The sequence below is a fragment of the Parasteatoda tepidariorum genome, chromosome 10, assembly GCF_043381705.1.
Source record: "Parasteatoda tepidariorum isolate YZ-2023 chromosome 10, CAS_Ptep_4.0, whole genome shotgun sequence".
NCBI classification, from domain to species: Eukaryota; Metazoa; Arthropoda; class Arachnida; order Araneae; family Theridiidae; genus Parasteatoda; species Parasteatoda tepidariorum.
This window is the reverse complement of record NC_092213.1, coordinates 23586341-23611050: the sequence shown is the minus strand read 5'-3', so window position 1 is coordinate 23611050 and position 24710 is coordinate 23586341. Positions and strand designations below refer to the sequence as shown.

Genomic DNA, 24710 nt, shown 5'->3' with positions numbered 1-24710 from the left:
ACTTCTCACTTCTGCCTAGCTCATGCTCTCTCTTTTTAATTCAGTTTAAAAGCGCTATATGTTGAGCCATTTCAGCTAAATTTGGCATGTGACATTTTTAGTGGCAATCATTGGTCGATTTTCTAGCGTTGCCATTCGGGGAGTTGTAATGAGGCTTTTTTTTTGTCGTCGTGTAAGAGAAATATATATATAGATACTGAAAGTGACACTCATTAACATTTAGTATACATCACATAAACAGCGCCATCCAGTGACAAAACTAGTAACACAGGATTGGAAGATAATTATTTTTTAAATTTATGTATTTGATAACAGCTTTCTTTAATCTTAGAATTAAATTCAATAGATTTTATCAGTCAATTATAATATTCCGCTAGTTGTATAAATCAAAGAAATAAAGAGATCAAATGAAATAGAATAGAAAACACTGATCCAATAAAAGAAATAATAAATGAAATGATTTTATTTCCAATTGTGTTACAATCTGCAGGACTGAAGTTTAATTGATGATTAATATTTAAGAAACTGGTATGCATTGAGTGTGTCCAAGAAATATTCACCAAAACAATTAAATTGTACTTGGTCATTCTACTTGGACTTGGACAGTAGAACTGTCTGTAGCTTTTTTTTCTTCAGGTTTGACTTCCGGAATCGGAAGTAAAGGTATCCCTGCAGATTTTTTATTCTCAACGAGCTTGTGAAGAGGGGAAAAAAATAATCCAAGATCCTGATTCTCGTCTGTTGCTGATCTCCAATCTTCTTCCTTCAAATCTTTTTTCTGCAAGAAATTTCTCACTACTTCTTTTGCTAGACCGTCTACTGTTTCCTAAAACAAAAATAAATGCTTACTATAACAATGATAAGCAAACTGGCTTTAATAAATGAAAGGTATTAAAACGAAAAGTTAATGTTTCCTTTTTTGTATTACAGTTTTTTTTTAAATAATAATTTATCAATAAGTTCCACAGAGTTAGATTAATATATTTTATTAAATAAATTTTACGACCTTTACAGTTTATATTCTTAAGAATACTGATGAATTTATGTTGACATTCAAACATAAATTTAATTTCTTCACATTCGTTTATTTCTAGATTTTTTTTTATTAATAAATTTCGGTTGGATACCTGCAAATGACGTCATCGTAGGTAAATCATGGCATTTCTCGCTATAGAAGCAAACCAGGCTCGACACAGAAGCGTGACGTCGCTTATTGATATGCAATTAAATCTAATTGGAATCACATGATTAGGCATAATCACTTCACTTCTTGAGTTGCAAGTACCCAATTAACACATTCATAAGCATAAATTTATAAGAAAAAAAATTGAAAAATAAATGAATGTATTTATTCATTTTTGTTTAAATCAAACTCCAATGCATCACAATTATCATTTCTTAGGAAAAATAATTAGAACAATTTATGACCGTCTTAATTAAGTATAAAAATGTTAACGTATTGTAATGATGCTATGGATAGACATAACATTTAAACAAAAATATGTTGTTTCTGATTACCAAATCAGTCGTATCTTCTTCATGTGCTGACGATTTTCTTACAATTGATGCATCATATCCTAGGACTAGCTCTATCCAACACGGGAAAGAAAAAAAAATCTAATCTGATCTCTAGAAGGAAAATTTTAGATACTTTTATTAGTCCAAAGCATTTTAGCTTTTAATCAAATTAAGTAATCATTTTAATGCGAACCAATTTTGATTAATTTTCTCTGATCGAATAATAAACCTACCTGTTTTGGTTCAGATCTTTTTTAAAAACATTTAAGTTTTGATTCTAACATTTTTTTTCATTTCATTGCATTTAGTGCATTCATTCATTTCATTCATTTATTTCATTCATTCATTCATTTCATTGCATTCATTCATCCATTTTCATTTTATTGCATTCAGTAAAGGGCTAAGTAAGTCGCCTGTTCGTTGATTTCTTCGAGCGTAATGATACTTTTTCGCCTTTTAAACTAGTCAACAAAATGGCGACAGTTTGCCCATGTGACAGGTGGCAGCCAATCGAAATCGAAAGAGGCACAAAGTTCACAAGGAAGAGTGATGCTACTTTATCTGCGTTTTAACTTTAAAAAGATGAATATTCAAATAATTTGCACAGTAATATGGTTCAACCTGATAACAATTAAGATAGCAGCTCCAAAATTTCTAAGTGTGAAAATTAGACATTGGATTCTTAAAAAACTTGCGAAATAGAAGATGATATCGAAAAATTTTTTTTTAGAAATCAAACGCATAATTTAAAATGGATTAATGTCGTAATTTCTCTTTTCTTCCATTGAACAATATGAATAAATAAAGTACTTACAGATTTGCTGTTAAAGAGAGCCTCTTCTTCAACTTTTCTGTACGCTTTTGAGAAGGTGTAGTGCAAGTAGCTGTCACTATTGCAACATGCCGCACAGCTCCGGACTATAAATATAAAAGGAAAAAGCTTACAGACAACAAAAGAAGGGAATATGCTCAGATCTCAGGAAACTCAACATTTGATATTCTAAAATTTATCCGTCTAAATTCGAACGATTTCGTTAAAATTTTGTCATTTAAAATTACGTACATAAAATGATATAACAACTTAAACGTTTTATGCTGGGAAAAAAAGTGTGGTCAAAATTACCAGAAGATAGAAAATTGAACCATGTTTCTGGCTCTATGGGAACACCAGAAAGTTTAGTAATTTTTACCGAAGCGCTTTGGTAATGATTTTAGCAAAATTAACAGGAAAGTGTAATTTTATAATCTGTGATATAATTTGGTTTGGTAATTCAATCATGATATAAGTGCTTGGTATTCCGTTTTGCACTTCGAATCAGAATTAGTTAATGACGTCAGTGTTCTTGATTATTCAACATAACATAACATAAGCAACTTGTAACTTTCAAAATGATTTATTTTGCTGTTCTGTTTACAAATATATAAAATACTAGCTTCATCAATAAACTCGAAACATTCAATGATTAAAAATAGCGTAAATATAAATGCATCAATGCTTGAAAATAAATAAACTCAGAGCCATCTTGTTTCAGAGCCATCTTGATCAGAGCCATCTTGTCAAAAAAAAAAAAAAAAAAAAAAAAAAAAAAAAAAAAAAAAAAAAAAAAAAGAACGGACAAGCTCAAAAAAAGCAAACACAAAATGTTACCATAGCAGCTTAATTTTATGAACTAGCTAGATCAACATTTGGCATAAAAAAACCATTTTTTCGGTTTTATTTACTTTTCAGTTTTGCTTCTATTGAGAATATAAACAAAAATGTTCAAAATTAATGTCTTTAAATTTTTGCCGATTATCAGTGATTTTATTTCATTTGAGTAATTAATATAAGGGGTCGTTCAAAAAGTGCGTACACAAAAATGGAGAAATTTTAACCCCCTCCCCCCTTTCGTACTTAACCGTACATAAGGTCTTCTCCCCCCCCCCTTAGAGCACGTACATTTTATCAGTCTACCCCCCTTTTTCATAAAAATTAAAATAATTATGTTTTAAATAAAATTAAATATTTATTTAAGGAGTGTGTATAAAAAAGTCAAATTTAAATTTGATGCATGCTTATAATGTACGTACTTTGTATAATACCTCCCCCCCTCCCCATCATACAAAACCGTACAAAATAGCAAATCCTCTCCCTCCCCTTCGGGATGTACGTACTTTTTGAACGGCCCCTAATTGAATATTTTAAAAAATATTAAAAATGAATTAACAATCTCCAAATGCTAACATTTTGTTTATGTATATTGTAGACATCAACAATAGAGCTGAAAACAATGCAATTAGGATCAAGAAAACTTCAAGCGGTTTTGGAAACATTTCAACATTTTATTGTTCTTTTTGCAATTATTCAAGCTATGTTCTATCCAATGTAAAACAACACCTTCGTAAACATACCGGAGAGAGGCCCTTTGTTTGCAAATTTTGCTGTAAAAGTTTTACTCAAAAACATAATCTCAAAGTCCATGAAGCTAAACATAGGCTTTAAAAGATTTTAATAAGTTGGTTTGATTAATTTGTTCTTAAGTTAATAATGTTACTTTTATGTGCAGAAAATTTTTGTATGTTTTTATTCGGAAATTTCTTTAATTTGAAATCTTAACTATTTATGATCCTATTTTTGCTTTCTTTTAGAATTCCTCTTATTCTCTTTATATAATTTCAGTTCCTTTTTGTTATTTTATCCTATTTTTGCTGTTAAATATGATTTTATTTCTACTCTTTTGAAAGTAATTGCTAATGAGATCAATGTCACTAACATACTTTTTGCTGTAGAAGGGTGATAGTTGTCACGCAATGGCATGATAACCGATCAGTTGTCAGCCATCGTTCTATAATATTCACGCCTGAAAGTTAAGCATGTACTTGTTTTACTCATGAATCCACAAAAAGGGACCATATAAANCCCGGCCAATAAAAATGTAGCGTTAAACGTTTAACGCAACCTTGTTATAAGTCGCATAAGAAGTATAACTTCAAAAATTTCATTTAACTAACGACATATTAATAAAGATATTTTTATTTTCTCTCAAAAAAAAAAAAAAAAAAAAAAAAAAAAAACAGAACGTTATTTTCTTGAAATTTGACGATTTAGTGTAGCTTTGAAATCTCCATAGGGTAGTTTTTTCTCCCGATCGAGCGAGCGGACGGCCTTAAGATTGAAGCATTAAGTTCCTTATTTTACGCATGGTACCATGAAGTACTTTCACAACGTTAAAAAAAAAAGAAAACTTTGATTTTTTTAATTAACATTTAGATTGCATTACTGTCGCAATTAAGATATTGTTATTATTTTTGCTACTTATGGAAGTGCCATATTACCACAATGCCGGCTGGCTAACAAATGTCCTAACTAGTCTCTATGGGTGAATATATTTTACATAAAATGCTTTACATAAAAAGTAGTGTTTTTTGTCAAAATGATTATCTATACTTACTAAAGCAAACTACAGCAAAGAGACCACACAAAGCCCACAAACCATAATGTTGCGATAGTTTCTTAAACTTTTGATAATCTTCACTCTCTACCGTGCACATATCTGCCATCATGCACGCTATATAGCTAAATAAATTTGTAAATTGATATTATTAAGTGTCTTAAGGTTATCAACAATTTAAAAACTAAATTAAAGAAAAACAATAGTATAGAAATAACATAGAAATGTAATATTTACTATAGAAACGTAATATAAACTGCATTCTACTTACACAACCAGAAAATTATTTTGCAACCAAGTTAACTACTTTCAATGTTTGTCAATAGATGGAGCTGCTGAAAAAATATTCCAAACCTGGGTTCTTCATGGAAAAAAATTTTTTGGTAGCTCCATAACATTAGTTCTCCAAACTTTTACTTATTCACCATGAGTTGTTGCAAGTGGGGAGGAAGGTTAAATAGAAATCTCAAAATCCCCTTCAGTATCAAACCAATAAAAAAAAAAATTTAAATTATAGTTGATTTATATTCCTTTTAGTTAAAATGTAGAAAATGTTAATATTTTCGAAGATATTTAGCACACTTAACGATTTTTTTTTCTTATATGTATGAAATTTTTTTTTAAATGTGCTAAACACCTTCAAAATATTAACGCTTTCACTGACTGCTAACTTCAATATTTATCCCCTCAAAAATATTTTGAGCCCTTTACCTGCCGTTTTCATTTCTGTTTAATTATTTTACAATATAGAAAAGGCTATTTAACTTACTCGCCATCCAAAACTATCGCAAAGATCCATGCGACAGGAACAATCATTGTTTTACAACAAACAGTGATGAAAGAAATAAAATAAAAGCAACAGACTTGTTTACTACAAGACACATGATAACAACCATGACAAGCTTTCCATGTTTGGGCGTAAACTATAAGACCTGAAAAAAAATCGATAGATAAATTCAATATAGCATCTTCGAAAGATACAGAGTGCTTCAGAATAAGGTGGCCAAAATGAAAAATCAACACAAGCAATCAAAAAAAAAAAAAAAAAAAATTTAAAAAAAAATCATACGACACCACGCTGTAAATGTTGAAAAATTAGCCGTTAGAGGGCGCTTAATAAAATCACGAGCTATCCATCGCAATCCCCAGATTTACCTACTATATATTTTCATTCAGCCGCGATTGCTGAGGAGATAGAGAGTTCGCCTTCCGATGAGGTGAACCGAGTTCAAATCCCAGTGATGGTTCGTCGATACGAGTTCCGCATCCGGTTTGCACTGACCACAGTGCTAACGTAAAATATCCTGCGTGGTAGACTGATCATGGGTTCGAGACCCCTTCGCGTCAAGCTAACCGTGGGAGGTTTTCTTCTCCATGTAATGTAAACGCTGGTTAGTTCCATCAAAAAGTCCTTCACGAACGCAAATTCCACCAAATGCTTGATCCAGGAGTTCCTTTGTCTTCTGAATTGGGTTCAAAATTACAACGCTGCGTAGTTGAACATCAGCAGTCGCAAACCTGAATATTGGGTCGGCTTTTCAACGACGGTTATAAAATATAGAGATAATAATATCTTGATTGCATGCATTCTAAAAATCAATAAGAGAATTAAATCAAAGAGTAAAATTCGGGTTTATTGAGTAAGAAAAAAAGTATATTACCTAGCAGCCAAAAAAGTGCAAAACCTCCAAAGATGAAAGAGAGACCATAAGCGTATGCTAATTCTTTAATGCAGGGACAGGAAAAAAGGCCATTCTCTTCTATGAGATACTCCGATCCAAAGGCAAGAACCACACCAATTATATTCGCTACTGTAAAAAGATGAGTTTCAAAAATATTCGAAAAACTCCTTGAGATGGATGTTACTTTTGTCCAAATAGCTGCTACTCCCATTTTTGCCTTCTCAAAAAGTCTTCTCGTTAGTTCAGAATACTATTAAAATAAGAAAAATATTGTTTTTTTATCAAAAAAGTTAAGGATGCAGATTAAAACACTTACACTCTATAACAAAAAAATCGACGCACCAAGAAGGAGTTGTCCGATTAAAACGAAAATTGGTGGATAGGAAGACAATGTACCGAATGGTAAATGATTAAAATTTCAGAACAATTGAATAATTTATTGCAGAGTTACAGTAACAAGCTCAATAAGGTGTTGACCCGCCTCTAGCCAGCATACAAGCTGCCACACGGCGTGGCATAGACCGATAAAGCTCCCGGATGGTCTCTTGCGGTATTTCCTGCCAAATTCAATCCAATTGTCGAACGAGGTCATCAACATTCCGTGCCAGATGCAATCGCCTTCCCCTCATATCCCAGACATGCTCGATTGGAGAGAGATCTGGTGATCTGGCAGGCCAAGGAAGAGTTTGACAAGCTTGCAGACAGTTCATAGCAACACGTGCCGTATGTGGTCTGGCATTGTCCTACTGAAAAACCAGCCCAGTGCGCTGCAAAAGGAACGGTAGCAAAACAGGTGTTAGGATGTCGTCGACGTACCGCCGTGTACGTCTAAGACGACCAAAGGAGTACGGCTGTCAAAGGAAATGGCACCCCAGACCATAATGCCTTGTTGAGGGCCGGTGTGGCGTGCAATAGTGAATGCAGGATCCCCCCTCTGCCCTGTGCGTCTCCAAACACGTCCTCGATGAACGTCAGGACACAGTTGGAAGCGGCATTCGTCGCTAAAGACTATACGTACCCAGTCGGCATCATTCCAGCCTGATCGAGTTCGATTTTGCGCGTATTAGTGCGTTCTTGGTGCGCCGATTTTTTTGTTATAGAGTGTATTTTAATAACACTAAGAAAATTTGCTCAATTATACCGGGGATCAAACTTTTCATACAAGTAGTTGATCTTGCCGGGTGTGGGGATTTCAAGTCTGAAACCAGTTTTGTTCGAAAAGCTACAGACATTTTCAAAAGGATATTTTTAGTTCAGTTTATTTTTTGTCTAAATGTACGAGCTTATAAAGAAATTGAAGTTTAATATACACTTATCTGTCCCTTTGAAAATAACATTTAGGACAAAAACCATATGACCTTAACGTTTCGCGTCATAAACTGAAAGGTAATTTCGCCTTTTTCCTTCCACTCAATGTGTAACAGAGAAGTGGAGACTCTTAGTATATTACTAAATCGCATAAAAATTATAGCTTGGGGAGAAACTGATTGCAGATTTGAAATCAAAGACAAGAAAATATATAAGGTCCCATCAAAAATTTCATTAAACAGAAAAAGAAATTATTCTCCAGTGTTATTTGTTTATGAGTTCCTGTGGAAATTGACTCCACTCGTACTTCTAGGCTCTGAATGGGTGACGGACGGTTGCGAATAGAATTGCGTTTATTAGAATGTTCCAGACATCCTGTATGAGTTCGAAGTCTGGAGAATTGGTTGGCTTCACTTTCCAAAAAATCATTGACCAGAGGAGTTCGATGCGGTAGTGTGTTATGCCTATCAAGTTAGGTCCGGTTGTACGATTGAAAAAACAAACGCAGCTCTCCGAAATCTCACTCCTATACCCCACATTAATCACAGTGCAGCCTTCCAAAAGGATCTGCCCAGATCATTAGACTTCCGTTGCCGCAGTAGGTCATGAAAGTGCATTGTAACTATTGAATAGTTATTATTATTCTTTTCATTATATTAACCCTTAACGGACCAATGCCGACATATAAACCTTTCACTTACTGGGTCAAGTATCGTGCATATAATGGCGAAAATCATTTTACTATTTTTGACACAATTAAAGTTCTCCTATTTGTAACTAATTGAATTGTAATTTATTGCATAATTGTAATTAGTATTATAATTAATCATTATAACTACCAGATGATAATTAATTTTGAAACACTTTTTGATCATTAGGGGTGAACATCTGTTCAAACCAAATTTCATAAAATTTTATTCCAATAAATATAGAGATAATCAATCGAAATCTTAAAATTTTCTTAATTTCAAACATCGGAGTTGTTCTAAGCATGAAGAACAAATTAAAAGGAAATACTTTCATAATTTGGATTTTTAAATATTATTAGAAAAAAAAAACCTGAAAAACACACAAAACCTGGAAAAATGTTCGCTTAAAAGATGACTAGACATTAGCATGGGCCAAAAAGACTATTTTATTTTAAAACATACCCCTCAAAATTTAGTGTTTCAACAGCTCTTAATCACAAAGTAAACTGAATGTTGGGAAAAATATGAAAAAAATAAATCAATGTTTTTTTTTCTGTTATAAGTTAACATGATAAAAAAAAAATTAGCAATTAAAAATTTTATCCTTTTTATCTGCATTAAAGTTATCAAAACTACAGCAAGAAGTGTTTTGTTTCTTTATGCTAAACAGCAAAGCAAAATTTCTCAACTACAAAAGTGTAGCGTAGTTCGTTTCGGTAATTTTTTTTAACGATTTAAGCGCTTTAAATTCATTCTTATAAAAACACTGTTTCTTTGAAAACAGTGTCAGTTTATACTAGCTCGAAAAAAGGTATTTGTTTCTTTATACTAAGAAATAGCAAAATATTATTTTGAAAAAAATATTAGCAAAAAACAGATCGTTAATTGCTGTTATGAGCTGTCGTTACAAAACATCATTCTGTGATATCGACGGTCGTCATAGTAAAGGAAACTATTAAAGAATGGTGAAAAACTGAACAAAATCCTTAGTAAAACTTATTGCAACAGAAATATACACGTAATAAACGGAAATATTATGAATTGCTCTTGAAAAAAATTATGTTTGAAAAATAAATATCCCATGAACTGTCGTCCCAATTAATTTTTCCAATACGAGTTCTTTTTTTTTATGCTTACTTTTTCGTGGGAAGGATTTAAATATACAAAAGTGAAATGACGGTGAAAAATTACTGTACGAATAAAAACATGATTTCAGAATCGTCCGCACGTGTAGAATAAAAACATGATATCAGAATCGTACGTTCGTGTAGAATAAAAGCATGATTTCAGAATCGTACGTACGTGTAGAATAAAAACATGATTTCAGAATCACGTGAAGAAATCTAAAAAATGTTCTCGTTCAAAGTACATAGCTGGAACGATGACTGTTCTCTATTGTAACGGAAAACATTAAAGAAACTAACAATATTAACTGACTATTAGGCCAATATTCTTTTTTTCTTCAAACTAACAAACTATTACGACATGCGAATAACGAATTGCTTGTTTGAGTAATTGCACTTTGACACTCACAATGGGTTTTCGCAGAATTTTTGGATTCTATATATATATTTTTTTTCAATATTATATTATTACAACTTGCGAATTTTGGAGAAATTTCCATAACTGGGAAAAGCTTGGATAAATTAAAGCTTTTTTTCTTTAAATAAAAATTCAATCTGTTTAACAAAGTTATTATGAAGTAATAGGCTACTCCTTATTATTTTATGATGTAAAGTTAATTCTAAAATAAGGTGTAATTATTTCTTAAAATTTTATTTCTTGGTAATCACTATAAATTATTGGCATATAAATTTTTTTGGCATATTTTGTTGACCAAGCTCTGTATAAAAATTAGATTTTTAGAACTTATAGCAGTTATTGCTAAGAAAAATTGGTTTTATGAAACTCGAATTTCAAATTATTACATTAAACTTTTTTCGGCCCAAACCCTTTTTGTTTCTAAAATTTTAGACGTAAAATTTTGTAACTTTTATCTTTGATTCTGAGTTTTATCACAAATCACATTAATATCCCTGATTCTGACTTATACTTATAATTTTAGGATATTTTTTAAAGTTATTTCAAGGCTAACTGCTTTGACTTCTGCTTAACTAATTCCCTTATATTCTTCAAAAAATATACAAAAGAAAGGGGAATGAGAAAGAAAAATACAGATATGACACTTGTTATGACACCAGAAAAAATGGCACAGATGTGACCTATGTTATTTATTCATTCTTTGAAGAAAAATATAAATGCCAAATCTATTTAAAATGAAGACACAATTAAGTAACATTTTAATACAGATAACTGTTTATCAATACTGCACAGGTGTTAAAATTCAGAGAATAAAAGGATAAAACAATTTGCAAAATACCAATCTCAAACGTTTTGTTATTACTATTAATAGGAACAAGGAGAAAAACAACATGCGATTTTTAATTATTCTTGCATTTCTTTGCTGTTTGGCATTCGTAAGTAATTTTTTATGCATATTCAACTGTAGCCACTTTTAAAAACATGTGGATTTCTACAAAAATTGAAATTTTTAAATAATTAAAAATATATTGATATTAATAATGTAATGAATTTCTTCTGAATCATTTCTTAAAATGAAATAAACATTACGAAGTTTATTTCTAAGATGTAGAAACATTTTAAGAAACAAGTGTAAAATAAAATAATTTTCCAAATATTATTAATATATTTATAATAATTATGAAAAATAGTAATAAAATGCAAATGGGTTGCAATTTTGGCGAAAAATTGGCAATGGAGTGGCGACTCGTAAACAATAACTTCATAATCGTCCTTCGTTATGTTTAGTCACCCTGATGCCGATAGTGGCCGTTGAACTTCAGAAATATTTTATTGCTAACGATATTTATAATGTTAAAATATGCCCCAAAATTGTTAAATTAAATCAAATAACATATAATTTTTTCAAAAAGCATTCTGGTCTAAAAGCTAAATACAGATGAATAAGAAAAATTATATTTTAAATTTAATATTTCAAATAATTTTTTTGTTTATTTTCAGACATTAGCGACAAAAAGCTGCAGTAAGCAGTCTGACTGTGAAGAAGATGAATGTTGTCTTGATAATTTGTTCTTTAAGCGTCCATTTTGCACAAAAAGATTTAGCGCAGGTTCACAAATGTTCTATTTATTTGAATTTTTATTTAATTTTTTACTAGAGTATTTATTATTTTATATTCTATATGCCACTTTTTTTATTAATAAGTTTTTCGTCATTTTGTCCCTTTGCTAAAAACTAAAGTCGTCCCATGTAATATATAAACAAATCACGAATAAATTTATCATAATCTGAACCATGAAATAAGGTTAATTGAAATACGTGTTCCAGAATGCCGTATAGAAACTTGAGGAAGAGGTAGAGAACATTATTATGAGTCATCACTACATATTAACCCCTTAACGATCGGTTAATTTTCAAGAAAACGATCCTAAAAGTGCCTATTTTTTTATTAGTGCTATTTGATTAGCGCTGACATCTAGTTTAAAATAAGCTAACTATCTACAATTACCTTATAAATGTCCTGGTATTGCCATCTGGTGTGTAAAATGAGAAATGAAATGTTTTTCTGGCAAAAGAAATGAATTAGTTCTATTCTTATTGGCGCATTGCTACTGAACACTCCAGCCCGGAAATATCACGGGAGCGAGAAATAGAGGGCGAAACCTCACCCCGTCATTTTCACGGGAGCGAGAAGGAAGGGGTTAAAGCGAGGGTGGAAGCGTCACCCTTATTCTTTATTACGCAACAAAAGAGTACTATGTATGACGTACAAGTATCATAGGAGGTGTTCCAAATTGCGCCTATTGGCTAAGATGCACGAACGACGCCCACGCGACATGCATTGGCGAATATTTTCGGAGATACCAGGCACTTCACTGATCGTAGCAGTAGCGATGGAGATTCGAGTCACTAGATCCATTTCAGAATTTACGGGAGGGTCGTTCACAATGCCTTTCCTGACACCCCCGAAAAAAAATATCAAGGAGATAAATCAGGTGATCTGGGAGGCCAAGCAATGGGACGACCACTCCCAAAAGGTTGAAACCATACTCCTCGCCGAACATGTGCGGAGACACCGTTAAACATTTTCGGAAGTACCTCCTGAAGAAAACGGGATAATTATGAGAGTCCAGTTGAGGAGGTAAGATGAATGGCCTGATTAAAATGCCCGCAACAATACCTGCCAACTCAGCGTTGTTGTGCAGTTTGTGGTTGGCTTGGCAAACAGAGTTTACATGTCCATTGTTTAGAGGCCACAGGTGCTTGGTGTGCATATTGAACCCCATCCCGTGAAAAGATTACTTCATAACTGAGTGAAACAGAACTGGAAAATTGCACATCTGTCGTACTTTGGTGCAGAAACCACTAATTTTCTACTAATAACAGAAATAGTTTTAATATTGCCTGTACATTTATAGTATTTAAATTATAAAATTTTTGACATGAAGGGAAAAAAATTATTCTTTTTTGGGTTCCCCAAGAACTTTCAATATTGTGTAGATGATAAATATTGTTTAATGAGTTGAATGTTCAAATGTGAATTTTTACAGGCAAGCGTTGTATAGCTTTATCAAGGTATGACGAAGAGAAGGACATTTACTATACGACTTGTCCTTGTGTTCAAGGTCACGAATGTAAAGGTGAAGAAACAGAAGACGATGGAGTAAGTATGAAATTACATTTAGCTAAATACATGAATCAGCCATGCCTTTAGACAAAACAATCAATTAGATCCAAGAAGCAACCGTCTAAATAAATGAATCATCACGCTTTCAGAACGAACGTCCATTTAGATACATCTAACTAAATCCTTGATTCATTCAAGACTTAGATCCTGTAGCCCACTAAATCCATGATTCCTCCAAGATTTTAGACCTTAACATACAAATGAATACATGAATCATATAGGATTTTAGATTTAGCTTCTTTGTTTTGAAAATTGATTTGAAAGTAGACATGCTCCATTTTAGCTTAAATTCTTTGATTATAATTTGCTTGTTGATTTTTGTTCTTAACCTTTTTTTCTTTTTAATGATACACTCCCCTCCAATAGCATTATATCTTCAAAGAAAGGTTGGGGGGCTAGAAAAGCTATGTTTGGGTAGGTAATTTAGTAATGAGTATTTGCCTATTTATCATATTTTTTTCAATGCCCACCCGATTGACACTCGTCATTCAGATATCACAGTAGGCCACTCTTTCAGGGGCACCATATTAGGTGGGCCAACGTTGCTCCCACAGTAAGAACGGATAGTACAGAGAATGAAAGAACCTCCATGCCTTGTCTGGGATTCAAAACTAAGGCCTTTTTCATGTGAGGTCAGCTCTCAGACCACTGCACAGTCAGATCAGCTTATCAATTTTCATCCAAAATTTATTTATTTAATGTTAAAACTAACGAAAACGGCTTTGTACGTTAAAAATTACTTTTAACTCGAACTGTGTACAAGGAAAGATATTCTTCGAATCATTTCATATTTTTAAACATTCAGACATTAAATTATTTAGCTGAAAATGCAGGTTATAAAATTCTATTGTTGTAAGTATTCAATAGCCCAGTAAAATTGGATTTTTGTCCGCAAAAAAAATGAATACTCAAGATTTCTTTCATAAAAAAAACTTGAATTACTATATTTTAAATGATAACTGAAACCTTTTCTACTTTCCTCTGCATGCTTCTCCCCCTTTTGGGGGGAAAATGAGGGTGTTTTGAAGGGGAGAATTGAATTGTTTCTTGACAGGCAAATGAGGCATTGCTTACAATGTGATTCTCGATGTTAAATTAAATGATATGAATTTTAAGAAGATTATATAGGGTTATATAAGTCATAAAGGGTTTGTGTACAAAAAGTACAAATTTGAACTTGAACCCATTTACACAACTGATGTATTACTATCTAAACTAGAAAACATGGTTTAATTAGTAAAATTTTACGTTGAATCAAATAAGACTATACTCGAGTTAATAAAACGAATAGTTCAGAAGTTATATATGTTTTTGTGTAAAGAAAGTACTACTTTTGGCACGTATTTGCGTACAATTTTTTTTTGTTGCTATCTAGGGGCTATTTGAACTTGTTAGCTATTTGTAGGGACTGTTTGAACATAATCCGTCATACATTTTCATGCTACATTGAATCCACATTAAAACATCACATAATCTATGTTACATTAATTAACATTAAATCTTTAACATGATTTATTAAAACTCGAGTTGGTTGGATAAATAGTTGTGGAGCTATAACAGCTTTTCGAACAAAAAATACAATTAATTCTAGCATTTATTTACGTATTTAACATTGCTAACAGATAAGTGAGGTATTGTTTCATATATATTTATTTTCACTTTAACGAAGGAGACCCAACACGAATCAAAAGAGTTTAAAAAAGTTGGTGAAATATACTATTTAAAGTTTAAAAAGTTTTAAAAGTTGGAATGGTGAAATATACTATTTTTGAACTGAACTTATTATGAAGAAAATATGTATAACTTTCAATACTATTGATTCGAATAACATTTCATTTAAGTCAGTATAAGAAATTTCCCCGAAAAAGGCACCTCATATGTTCTGATAGCTCTTAGATAGCAAAGTAAGATGTGTACATATAGTTCATGTCAAAAATAGTACGTTTTACACATAAAATCGGTTGCAACTTTTGAATTATTCGTTCTATTGACTCGTGTTTAGCTTCATACGATTCAACGTGAAAAACTAATTAGGAAAAAACGTCTCACTTCCTAAGATAGCACTGACAGTTGCGTTAACTGGTACAAGCAAAAGTTCGCACTTTTGCATGCAAAACTCTTGTAACATCTGAACTTTTAGTCCGATCTTCTCGAGATAAAGCTATGACCACAAAGCGTACATACAAATGATGTATAATTTTTTTTTTTATCTCAAGCAAAATATATGCAATAAAACAGAACCATTTCAAATCAAAAATTAATGCGAGAAAAGAACATTAATAATTGATATATATTAAGAGTGGAAATTATGAAACACCTTGTAGGGCAATAATTTTTTTTAAAATTAAATAAAGGTGATGCCCTATGGCGATTTGTCTCCTCGTTAGTAATTTGATATAAGATTGAAATACCTGGTGGATGAAATATATTTTTCACCTGAATGGGCGAACTAATGCTTCTGTAACCATATAGTAGTTTTTTTTATACTTTTGTAAATTATGCAGATTCTTTAAACCTACTAAAATTAATCTTATTTATTACTCAAACACAAATAAATTTATTATTATTATTATTATTTTTTTCTGCGTTTCGCAATAGCACTTTTTTATATTTCAGAATTGGCAATTTATTGATATCAGATTCTCTTGAAAAAAATACAGATAATTCTGATTATAAATAACTTTTTTAAAAGTGTGATAAACAAAGAGAATTAGTGATAAAGTAACAATATGTACTCAAATATTTATGAAAAAGAAGAAAGAAAAAACACTTTCACTTCAAAAACAAATCGATATGATTCATGGAACTTTTACTTTTTTTAAAATTATAACTATACTCCTAATGAACATAAATAAATTTTCCGAAGAAAATCCCTTATATCACTAAAATGATAGTCATCAATACGAGACATCCTGAATGCATTATGAATTTTTTACAAACTTCATATGCATTACTTATCATGCATGTGTCATAAAAGGAATTAAAAAAACTAAACATTTTATTTCGAATTATTTTATAGATACCTTTCAGCATTTTACACAACCGTCATAAATGTAAATAGAAGATGCATAATTTAGTTCAGAAATAATTTGATATTCTAAGACAAACATTCTAACAATAAAATAATAAAATATTTTTAAATAGCTGTCCTAGGGCTGAAATAGCCTGTTTGGTAAGACATTGAACTCATGTTCGTGATATTGGAAATTCGAATCCCTGTAACCGTGAATTAAATGTTGACTGAAGTAAGTTAAATCTTCCCGGGTCACAAAGTCCTCCAAGTTCCATTGACAACCTCTTGGGTACTGAATTCTGGTTCAGGTCAAAATAGCGATATGTGGATGAATGAATGGGCCCTCCCTGTAAAACGGGCTGTGACGTGTGTGGCTGAAATCGTATTTTTGGCCATAGATGGCTCCACTGAAAAACAAGAGACGCATCCTCTGCCTTCAATTCGCTTCGTTTTTCAAGCAGGCTTACTGGCATTGGGTAACAACATAATTTCTCATAAAATCAATTTGATTAATTTCGAAAATATTAAAAGCGTAAAAACAAAAATTATTGTAGAAAATATCGTTAATTTTGGAGAAAAAAAAATTTAATTGCTGAAAAGGTATTGCACTTAAATTTGCTCGCTGTCACTCCAGTTTATTAAAAGTTAGGTCAAACAGGTTTAAAAAAGACCTTTATTATCTTTTTGACTTTATAAAAATTACGTTGACAAATATTTATAGTTATGTGAGCAACAAATACTTTATTTAAATGAATATTCTGACAATTGTTTAAAATACAACTTATCGCAAACTAAATATACCTAGCCATGGAGTCGCAAAAACTTGCTCAATTCCAATTCTAGTAAGTGAAAAGTTAAGTCATACATGTTAAAAAATTAAGAGAAATGTTTGACCTTATAAAAATTGTTTTAACAAATATTTATAATTACATGGAAAAAATATTATTCAAGTGAATATTATATTTATTTAAAAAACTTCTCATGAACATTAATACATCACATTTGAGCGCTTCTGAATCTTTATTTAATAGAACCATTGGAAAAGACACAGAAAAGTTTTGAAACTATTCAAAATCTTTATTGAGCTATCTTATAATTATTGATACCTAGCTCTTTTCTGTCCTTAGTTTTACACAATGTCAATGTTTAGTATAAAAAAATTTAATTTGCTTGACTATTATGTTGAAATATATAAATGTTTTTTCAGTAAAATGCTATTAATTTTGATTCGGGGACAAAACTTCGCGGGTAGAAAGCTTCGTTGTTCTATAACAGGGGTTTCCAACTTACATGAGGCCGGGGGCCACAATTAAAAACACAAATCAAATGGCAGGCCGCAACTTTGTCAAAATTTTATGAAGGACTCTTTTATGTTTGAATGAAGATTAAATATTACTGTCAGATTTTTACCAAGTTGACAAAACAAAAGTATTGAATTACAAATTAAAATAAGAAGTTGATTTTTAAAAATATTTAATTGTTATTAATAATATTTAAAAAAAATATTAAATAAGTAATAAAAATTCGGGCTACAATAACTTTAATGTGCACCTATGTATTGATCAATTTATGTGCAACAGATATCTAATTGTTAAAATACAAAACTTTAAAAAGGTTAGTATTAAAACTTACACAGTAGCACACAAAATGTTCAATGAGAAAATTGAGGTTTGTCTGCTGCAACCACCAGAGAATAGATATTTGCATTTAAAATTTACAAATGAGTGTATAAATATTTTTGTTCTAAATGAGTGGTTTCAAAAAGTTAAATCGGAGAACTTCTTCGAGAAAATTTCTGATACACACATGCTAAATTATATTCACAAAATAGAAAAAAAATGAAATAAAAAAAGAGCAATATACACAATTATTTTTGTATTTGTAATATTTTCTTGGATGCAAAACCTGAGAAATAAATTTTTTTGCACCGTTGGTATGTTAAATTTCACAGAAACGAAGAAATTAGGTTTTCATTAACGAGAAAAGTATTTTAAACCCATATAGATTTTTTTACGAAAATTGTCCGCAAAAAATGACAACCAATATATTTTAGTTCGCGGGCCATAAAAGAAGGCTTCGCGGGCCGGATGCGGCCCCCGGGCCGCCAGTTGGAAATCCCTGTTCTATAACTTCACAGCCCCGAAACTCAGCTGATCCATGACTTAGCCAACCTAGAACTTAGCAATTCTAATTCTATCTACAACTTTTTTTATTATTTTATTACTTATATTAATTTGCGTGTAAAAGAAAATTATAATTATTATTTAATTATAACATTATTAATTATTATTTAAATTCTAAAAATTCGACGAAAGAAAGATAAATTAAAGTTTAAAAACACATTAAGATTTCTAAAATTATTTCATTTTCAGCATTACTGCATTTTTTATTTTATTTTTAAAATTAAAAATGGAAGATTTTGTGCGTGATATATTATCAACACGAAGTTTGGTCCATACTAAGTTACGGCCACATATTTCTGACCCATTACTATTCATTCTAATTGTACATACAAATAAAAATATATAATTTATAATAAATATTGACTTATAATATTAATACTTTTTCAGGAAACGGTTGAACTTTATATTGCTCATGAATAAGTTGGACATTTTAATTACAAACGTTTAATTACAAACACGGCATTTTCGGATAACTAATTGTTCTTTAATAATCGATTCCACATTATACAATAGCTATTTTCTAGATATATTTCAAAGCACTGCTACAAACATAAAAGGATTTTTTATTTTATAAATAAAAATATTTAAAAGTTTAAAAGTAAATAAATATAAAAAAATATTAAAACAAAAATCGTTCGATATAGTCAAGTACCGAAAAAAAAAAAATGCTTAATGACTACCCGCAAGTATTGAGAAATGAAAATATTCGAATGTAAATTAAATTCTTATTGTAGTAATTAATAATGATAACTCAGGGGATAGAGCTCTCGCCTCCCAATAAGATGGTCCGGACCCGAGTCCCTGCTGTGACTGGTCCATACCATACCTGGTTAGCACCGACCACTGTCCTGTGTGGTTGACGGATCATGGGTTATAGACCCCTTTCCATAAGGCTAACCGTGACAGGCATTCCTTGTTTCTCTCTCCATATAACGCAAATGCGGGTTAGTTCTATCAAAAAGTCAAATTTCTCCCCATATTTGATCCAAGAGCTCCCTTGTCTTCTTCTGCATTGAATTGAAAATTACAAGGCTGTGGAATTGAACATTTGTAATCGTAAATTCAAAATTGGTTTGTCTGTTAAACCACTGTTATAAAATAAAATAATTAATAATAAATAAATGTAGGGATTATACTAAAGTTATTAATACAAAAAAAGATATAAAAAGCAAAATCCTACCGAATAGTATTTAAAAATCAAGGTCAGTGTGGAATGTCCAACGGAGTAATGTCCAAGGATGGAGTAAGGATGAAAGTAAGCTTCTGAGATCCTTAAGTGAAAGTGAAACTGAATTTCAGGAAGCAACTTAGTACTATAACGATAGCTTGTAGCTGTGGCCTATACAATGTTGACCTTTTTACTCTCATCCTGTTTTCCTCTGTTTTTTCTTCTTCTATTTTTTCTTAGTTTTTTTTTTTTTTACTTTTNTTTTTTTTTTTTTTTTTTTTTTTTTTTTTTTTTTTTTTTTTTTTTTTTTTTTTTACACAAGTATGGTATTTACTTTTTGGGGACATATCCATGCGTAGAATGAAGGGGTGTAAGAGGAAAAGAATACCCATCCATTTCAATGCCTGGATTCATAATCTTTTCTTGGTATCCCTAATTTGCCCCAAAATTTCAGCTTCTCAGGCGATTATTCCTGCCTTAGTCAAGATGGTCGGAAAGCGTCGCGACTCGTGACATAATTATCAACATTATTACCATGAGAAATGTTTCAATAGGTTTCAACTATTAAGTACTTCAGTATCTACGTTTTCGTTACTTTTATGAAACGATGTAAAGATTAATGTAACATATTGTTAAAAAAATTAAAGAACAGATTGCTTTAAAAAAAAAATAAACTATAGTCTTGTGAATTCTATTTATTTACTTTTGCTTAAATATTTTATAAGCGAAAATTTTCCTTTTTTTTCTTCTTAATATTATTAAAAAAAGATGTTCATTCTCTTTTTTTTAATTTTAAATAATCATTAAGTATTAATTTAAATGACAGGCATTGCTTTCTATGTGGAAAAAAGGTTCCAAGTGAATATGTCATCAACAAACTAACTGTCGATGACAATAAGCTATGCAAAGACCTGTTTGGCAAAGCGATATGCTATTTCGGCAAATACTCGATGCGTAGAGTTAGAGGGTTTGAATTTAGTTACTTTCAGTCTGACCCCAGAAAGGAGATATTCATACAAATATAGTTGAAAATATAGGCAATTTCATATAATAAAACGTTTAGTTCATAAACTTTACTAGTTTTAAACTTATATATGTATATATATAAAATAAATAAATAAATACAAAAAAACACGAAGAAAATTAAGAAAAACAACAAGTTTCATTTATTACGCATAAGCTGGAAGTAAATGGAACTCATAAAATAAATTCAAAATGAAGATAAAACAGAGGAAAATTACAGACATATGAAAAAAGGGGGGGAAAGAAAAATAATAATAAAAATAATATAAAACTGGAAAAAAAATAATAATAATAAAAATCTGACCTTATAAAAATTGTTTTAACAAATATTTANTAATCTGGAAGTAAATGGAACTCATAAAATAAATTCAAAATGAAGATAAAACAAAGGAAAATTACAGACATATGAAAAAAGGGGGAAAAAGAAAAATAATAATAAAAATAATGTAAAACTGGAAAAAAAATAATAATAATAAAAATCCGAAAAAAAGGATGAATTTTTTTAAAAAAATCTGGAAAATAAAAGATATAATCTTTTCATCAGCCCACACGATTATATCCGCAAAAAAAGAGTGCTTTCTAATATTGTATCAATTTAGCCAAAGCAAAATATATATCAATGCAATAGTGTGAGGCGCACTCAAAAATTTTTTACAAAAATCACAACAAATAATTAAAATAGAACACAATAAGTAAAAATAATACGAAAAGATTATATCTTTTATTTTCCGGATTTTTTAAAAAGATTTTATCCTTTTTTTTGAATTTTTATTATTATCATTTTTATTCTCCAGTTCTTTGTTATTTTTATTATTATTTTTCTTTCCCCTCCTTTTTTTGTATCTTCATACATCTGTAATTTTCCCTTTTGTTTTATCTTCATTTTGAACTTATATAATATATATATATTTTGAAAAAAAAAACTCAGAAATTTTGAATTGCGCATTTAAGCTTTNCCCCTTTTTTTTTGTTTCTTCATACATCTGTAATTTTCCCCTTTGTTTTATCTTCATTTTGAACTTATATAATATATATATATATGTATATACAAACTTCTAAGTTCTGATATCGTCATGAGTTCAATTATTTATAGGTCCTACTTCATCTATCTGTTTTTTTAACAAAATTATTAACTATAACTCCATTACGCTTAAATTTCGGTGTCGAATTTATTAAGTGCGTTGAAATATTTCGTAATCCTTGTTCTGCACCCACGTTGTACGGCTCAGGTTGTCGTCTAATTATTCTTTTATTTCTATTCACAATTATCCCAAAAATAACTAACAAATTTTATACAATAAATATTTTATATACCCTAATAAATTAATTTAGTATCTAAATTAGATCTGGAAGCATTGATGACAGTATAATGCAATCACGTGCATAATTTTCAAAGTTAGTAATTTTCAAACTAGTCATTTAACAAATTCAGTCAAAAAAGTTCAGTATACCCTAATAAATTAATTCAGTATCTAAATTAGACCTGAAAGCATTGATGACAGTATAATGCAATCACGTGCATAGTTTTCAAAGTTAAACTATGTCATTTAACAAATTCAGTCAAAAAAGTTCAGTATACCCTAATAAATTAATTCAGTATCTAAATTAGACCTGGAAGCATTGATGACAGTATAATGCAATCACGTGCATAATTTTCAAAGTTAAACTAAGTCATTTAACAAATTCAGTCAAAAAAGTTCAGTATACCCTAATAAATTAATTCAGTATCTAAATTAGACCTGGAAGCATTGATGACAGTATAATGCAATCACGTGCATAATTTTCAAAGTTAAACTAAGTCATTTAACAAATTCAGTCAAAAAAGTTCAGTATACCCTAATAAATTAATTCAGTATCTAAATTAGACCTGGAAGCATTGATGACAGTATAATGCAATCACGTGCATAATTTTCAAAGTTAAACTAAGTCATTTAACAAATTCAGTCAAAAAAGTTCAGTATACCCTAATAAATTAATTCAGTATCTAAATTAGACCTGGAAGCATTGATGACAGTATAATGCAATCACGTGCATAATTTTCAAAGTTAAACTAAGTCATTTAACAAATNTCTCCGATTTTGACAATTGAAGATTGATTACTGATTACGCCCACTGAAGAGGGGGGAAATATCTGTGACGATCGAGGAAAGACATGAATGCAATCACGTGCATAATTTTCAAAGTTAAACTAACAAGGGAAACTAGGGAAGTAAACTAGTGGGATGTATGCCTTATGAGGAATAATTTTAGGGGGCGACATTCGTTTTGGCCCATAGAAGGTCCTGTGAGAGATAAAAAATAATTCAATATATAGAAAAATCCGTTTTTTACTACTTCAATGCAGACTATCAGTTATTGTAATTGTCTCATAATCCATTTAAATTGTAATTAATTGGATAATTAATTAATTTGCTAATTAATAAATTAATTAACATTCGTTTTGGCCCATAGAGGGTCCGGTGAGAGAAAAAATAATTCAATATTTAGAAAAATCATTATTTTATTACTTCAATGCAGACTATTAGTTATTGTAATTGTCTCATAATCCAATTAATTTGTAACTAATTGGATAATTAATTAATTTGCTAATCAATAAAGTAATCTGACAATTAATTAATTAATAATAATTGTTAATTAATTATTAATTCATTTGCAATTACATACTCCAATTAATTTGGAAAGTTTTTTGAAAAAAAAAATTTATGTCAATTTTTTTTTAAAATTAACCAAACAGGTTTTTCTAAAAAACTACAGATATATAAAATTTCCGAAATCAATTTTAACAATAAATGTGCATTATATAGTACGTGAAAGCACCACAAAATTAATTGGAGTATGAGACAATTACAATAACTAATAGTCTGCATTGAAGTAATAAAATACCGATTTTTCTATATATTGAATTATTTTTTATCTCTCACAGGACCTTCTATGGGCCGAAACGAATGTTTCCCCCTAAAATTATTCCTCATAAGGCATACATCCCACTAGTTTATTTCAAAATTGGCAAGTCACACTTCCCTAGTTTCCCTTGTAAGTCATTTAACAAATTCAGTCAAAAAAAAAATAAATACATTTCAATTACAATTAATAAAGGAATGAATTATCAAAACACCGCGTACATGAAACTTTAAATTTAAGCTCGATTAATCAAGATAACAAATTATGCATTATGCCTTAACCCGCATGGAACCTTATCACGACACTAAAATCGTATTAAAAAAATCTAAAGTAAAATTACCAAAAGAATGATTACAATTAATACTTAAAAAATTCATCTTTAATGATTGAATAAAACACTCCTGATTAAATATTACAACACATAAAACTAATTAGAGTGGGGGGAAATTAGCACTCACCTGGTTCTGTTCACAATTGCCCCTCCACAGTTGGGGGATCTTTCATTCACAATGCCTGCAGTTGAACTGACCCTCCCATTAAGGGGTTACCCCCCTCTAATAGGGATTCTCGCTTGCCTTCCAGGTTTTGGCGTGATTCGCTTTCGTTAGTTATCTTGGGCCCTGATCTCCCAGTATCGATGTATATTCAAATTGTATATTCAAAATTTGTGTTAGAATGTTTTGTTCTTTAAATTATATCTAACGTAAAAGAACACGTGTCGAATCTTATGTTTCGTTTGATTCAGAATGATTGATATGCAAATTAAAAACTGTTCTTTTACTTTTTCTTTTAGTTTACTGTTGTGAAGAATGCAAAATGCGTTGAAAAAGCATTTTAGAAACCACGAAGAAATAGAAGATTTTTCTAAACTCACTGCGAAGGTTTGCACCTCATCAAGATATCGTTCTTTAAGGTGTTCCCCTGTCTTCTCAAATGGAGTGTAAACAATTACCAAACGAATTGTCTTTTCTTATATTCATTTTTAATACTGAACATATTTGTTCATTTCCTACTTTGTTTTCATGCAAATAATATGAAGTGTTTAATAAAATATCAAAATCTTGC

The 24710-nt window shown here is 30.4% G+C and overlaps 2 protein-coding genes across 4 annotated transcripts; one reads left to right on the top strand and one right to left on the bottom strand.

Moving 5' to 3' along the window:
• Nucleotides 1–445: 445 nt before the first annotated feature.
• On the bottom strand, nt 446–24243 carry LOC107437962 (calcium homeostasis modulator protein). 3 transcript variants are annotated; one of them, XM_016050116.3, is made up of 6 exons: nt 24104–24243; nt 6611–6881; nt 5719–5881; nt 4950–5074; nt 2333–2436; nt 446–826 (listed from the first exon to the last, which is right to left on the bottom strand). In XM_016050116.3, exons 2-6 carry the CDS (start codon nt 6840–6842, stop codon nt 584–586), a joined length of 867 nt encoding a protein of 288 aa, XP_015905602.2. In that variant the 5' UTR covers nt 6843–6881; nt 24104–24243; the 3' UTR covers nt 446–583. The 3 variants fall into 3 exon arrangements, with proteins under 3 accessions (XP_015905602.2, XP_042905084.1, XP_042905082.1); XM_043049150.2 differs by lacking the exon at nt 24104–24243 and adding an exon at nt 19734–19954; XM_043049148.2 differs by lacking the exon at nt 24104–24243 and adding an exon at nt 19380–19527.
• Nucleotides 10946–24710, top strand: LOC107437971 (toxin CSTX-20-like). Its single transcript, XM_016050127.3, has 4 exons — nt 10946–11105; nt 11671–11779; nt 13221–13333; nt 24439–24710. Exons 1-4 carry the CDS (start codon nt 11061–11063, stop codon nt 24481–24483), a joined length of 312 nt encoding a protein of 103 aa, XP_015905613.1. The 5' UTR covers nt 10946–11060; the 3' UTR covers nt 24484–24710.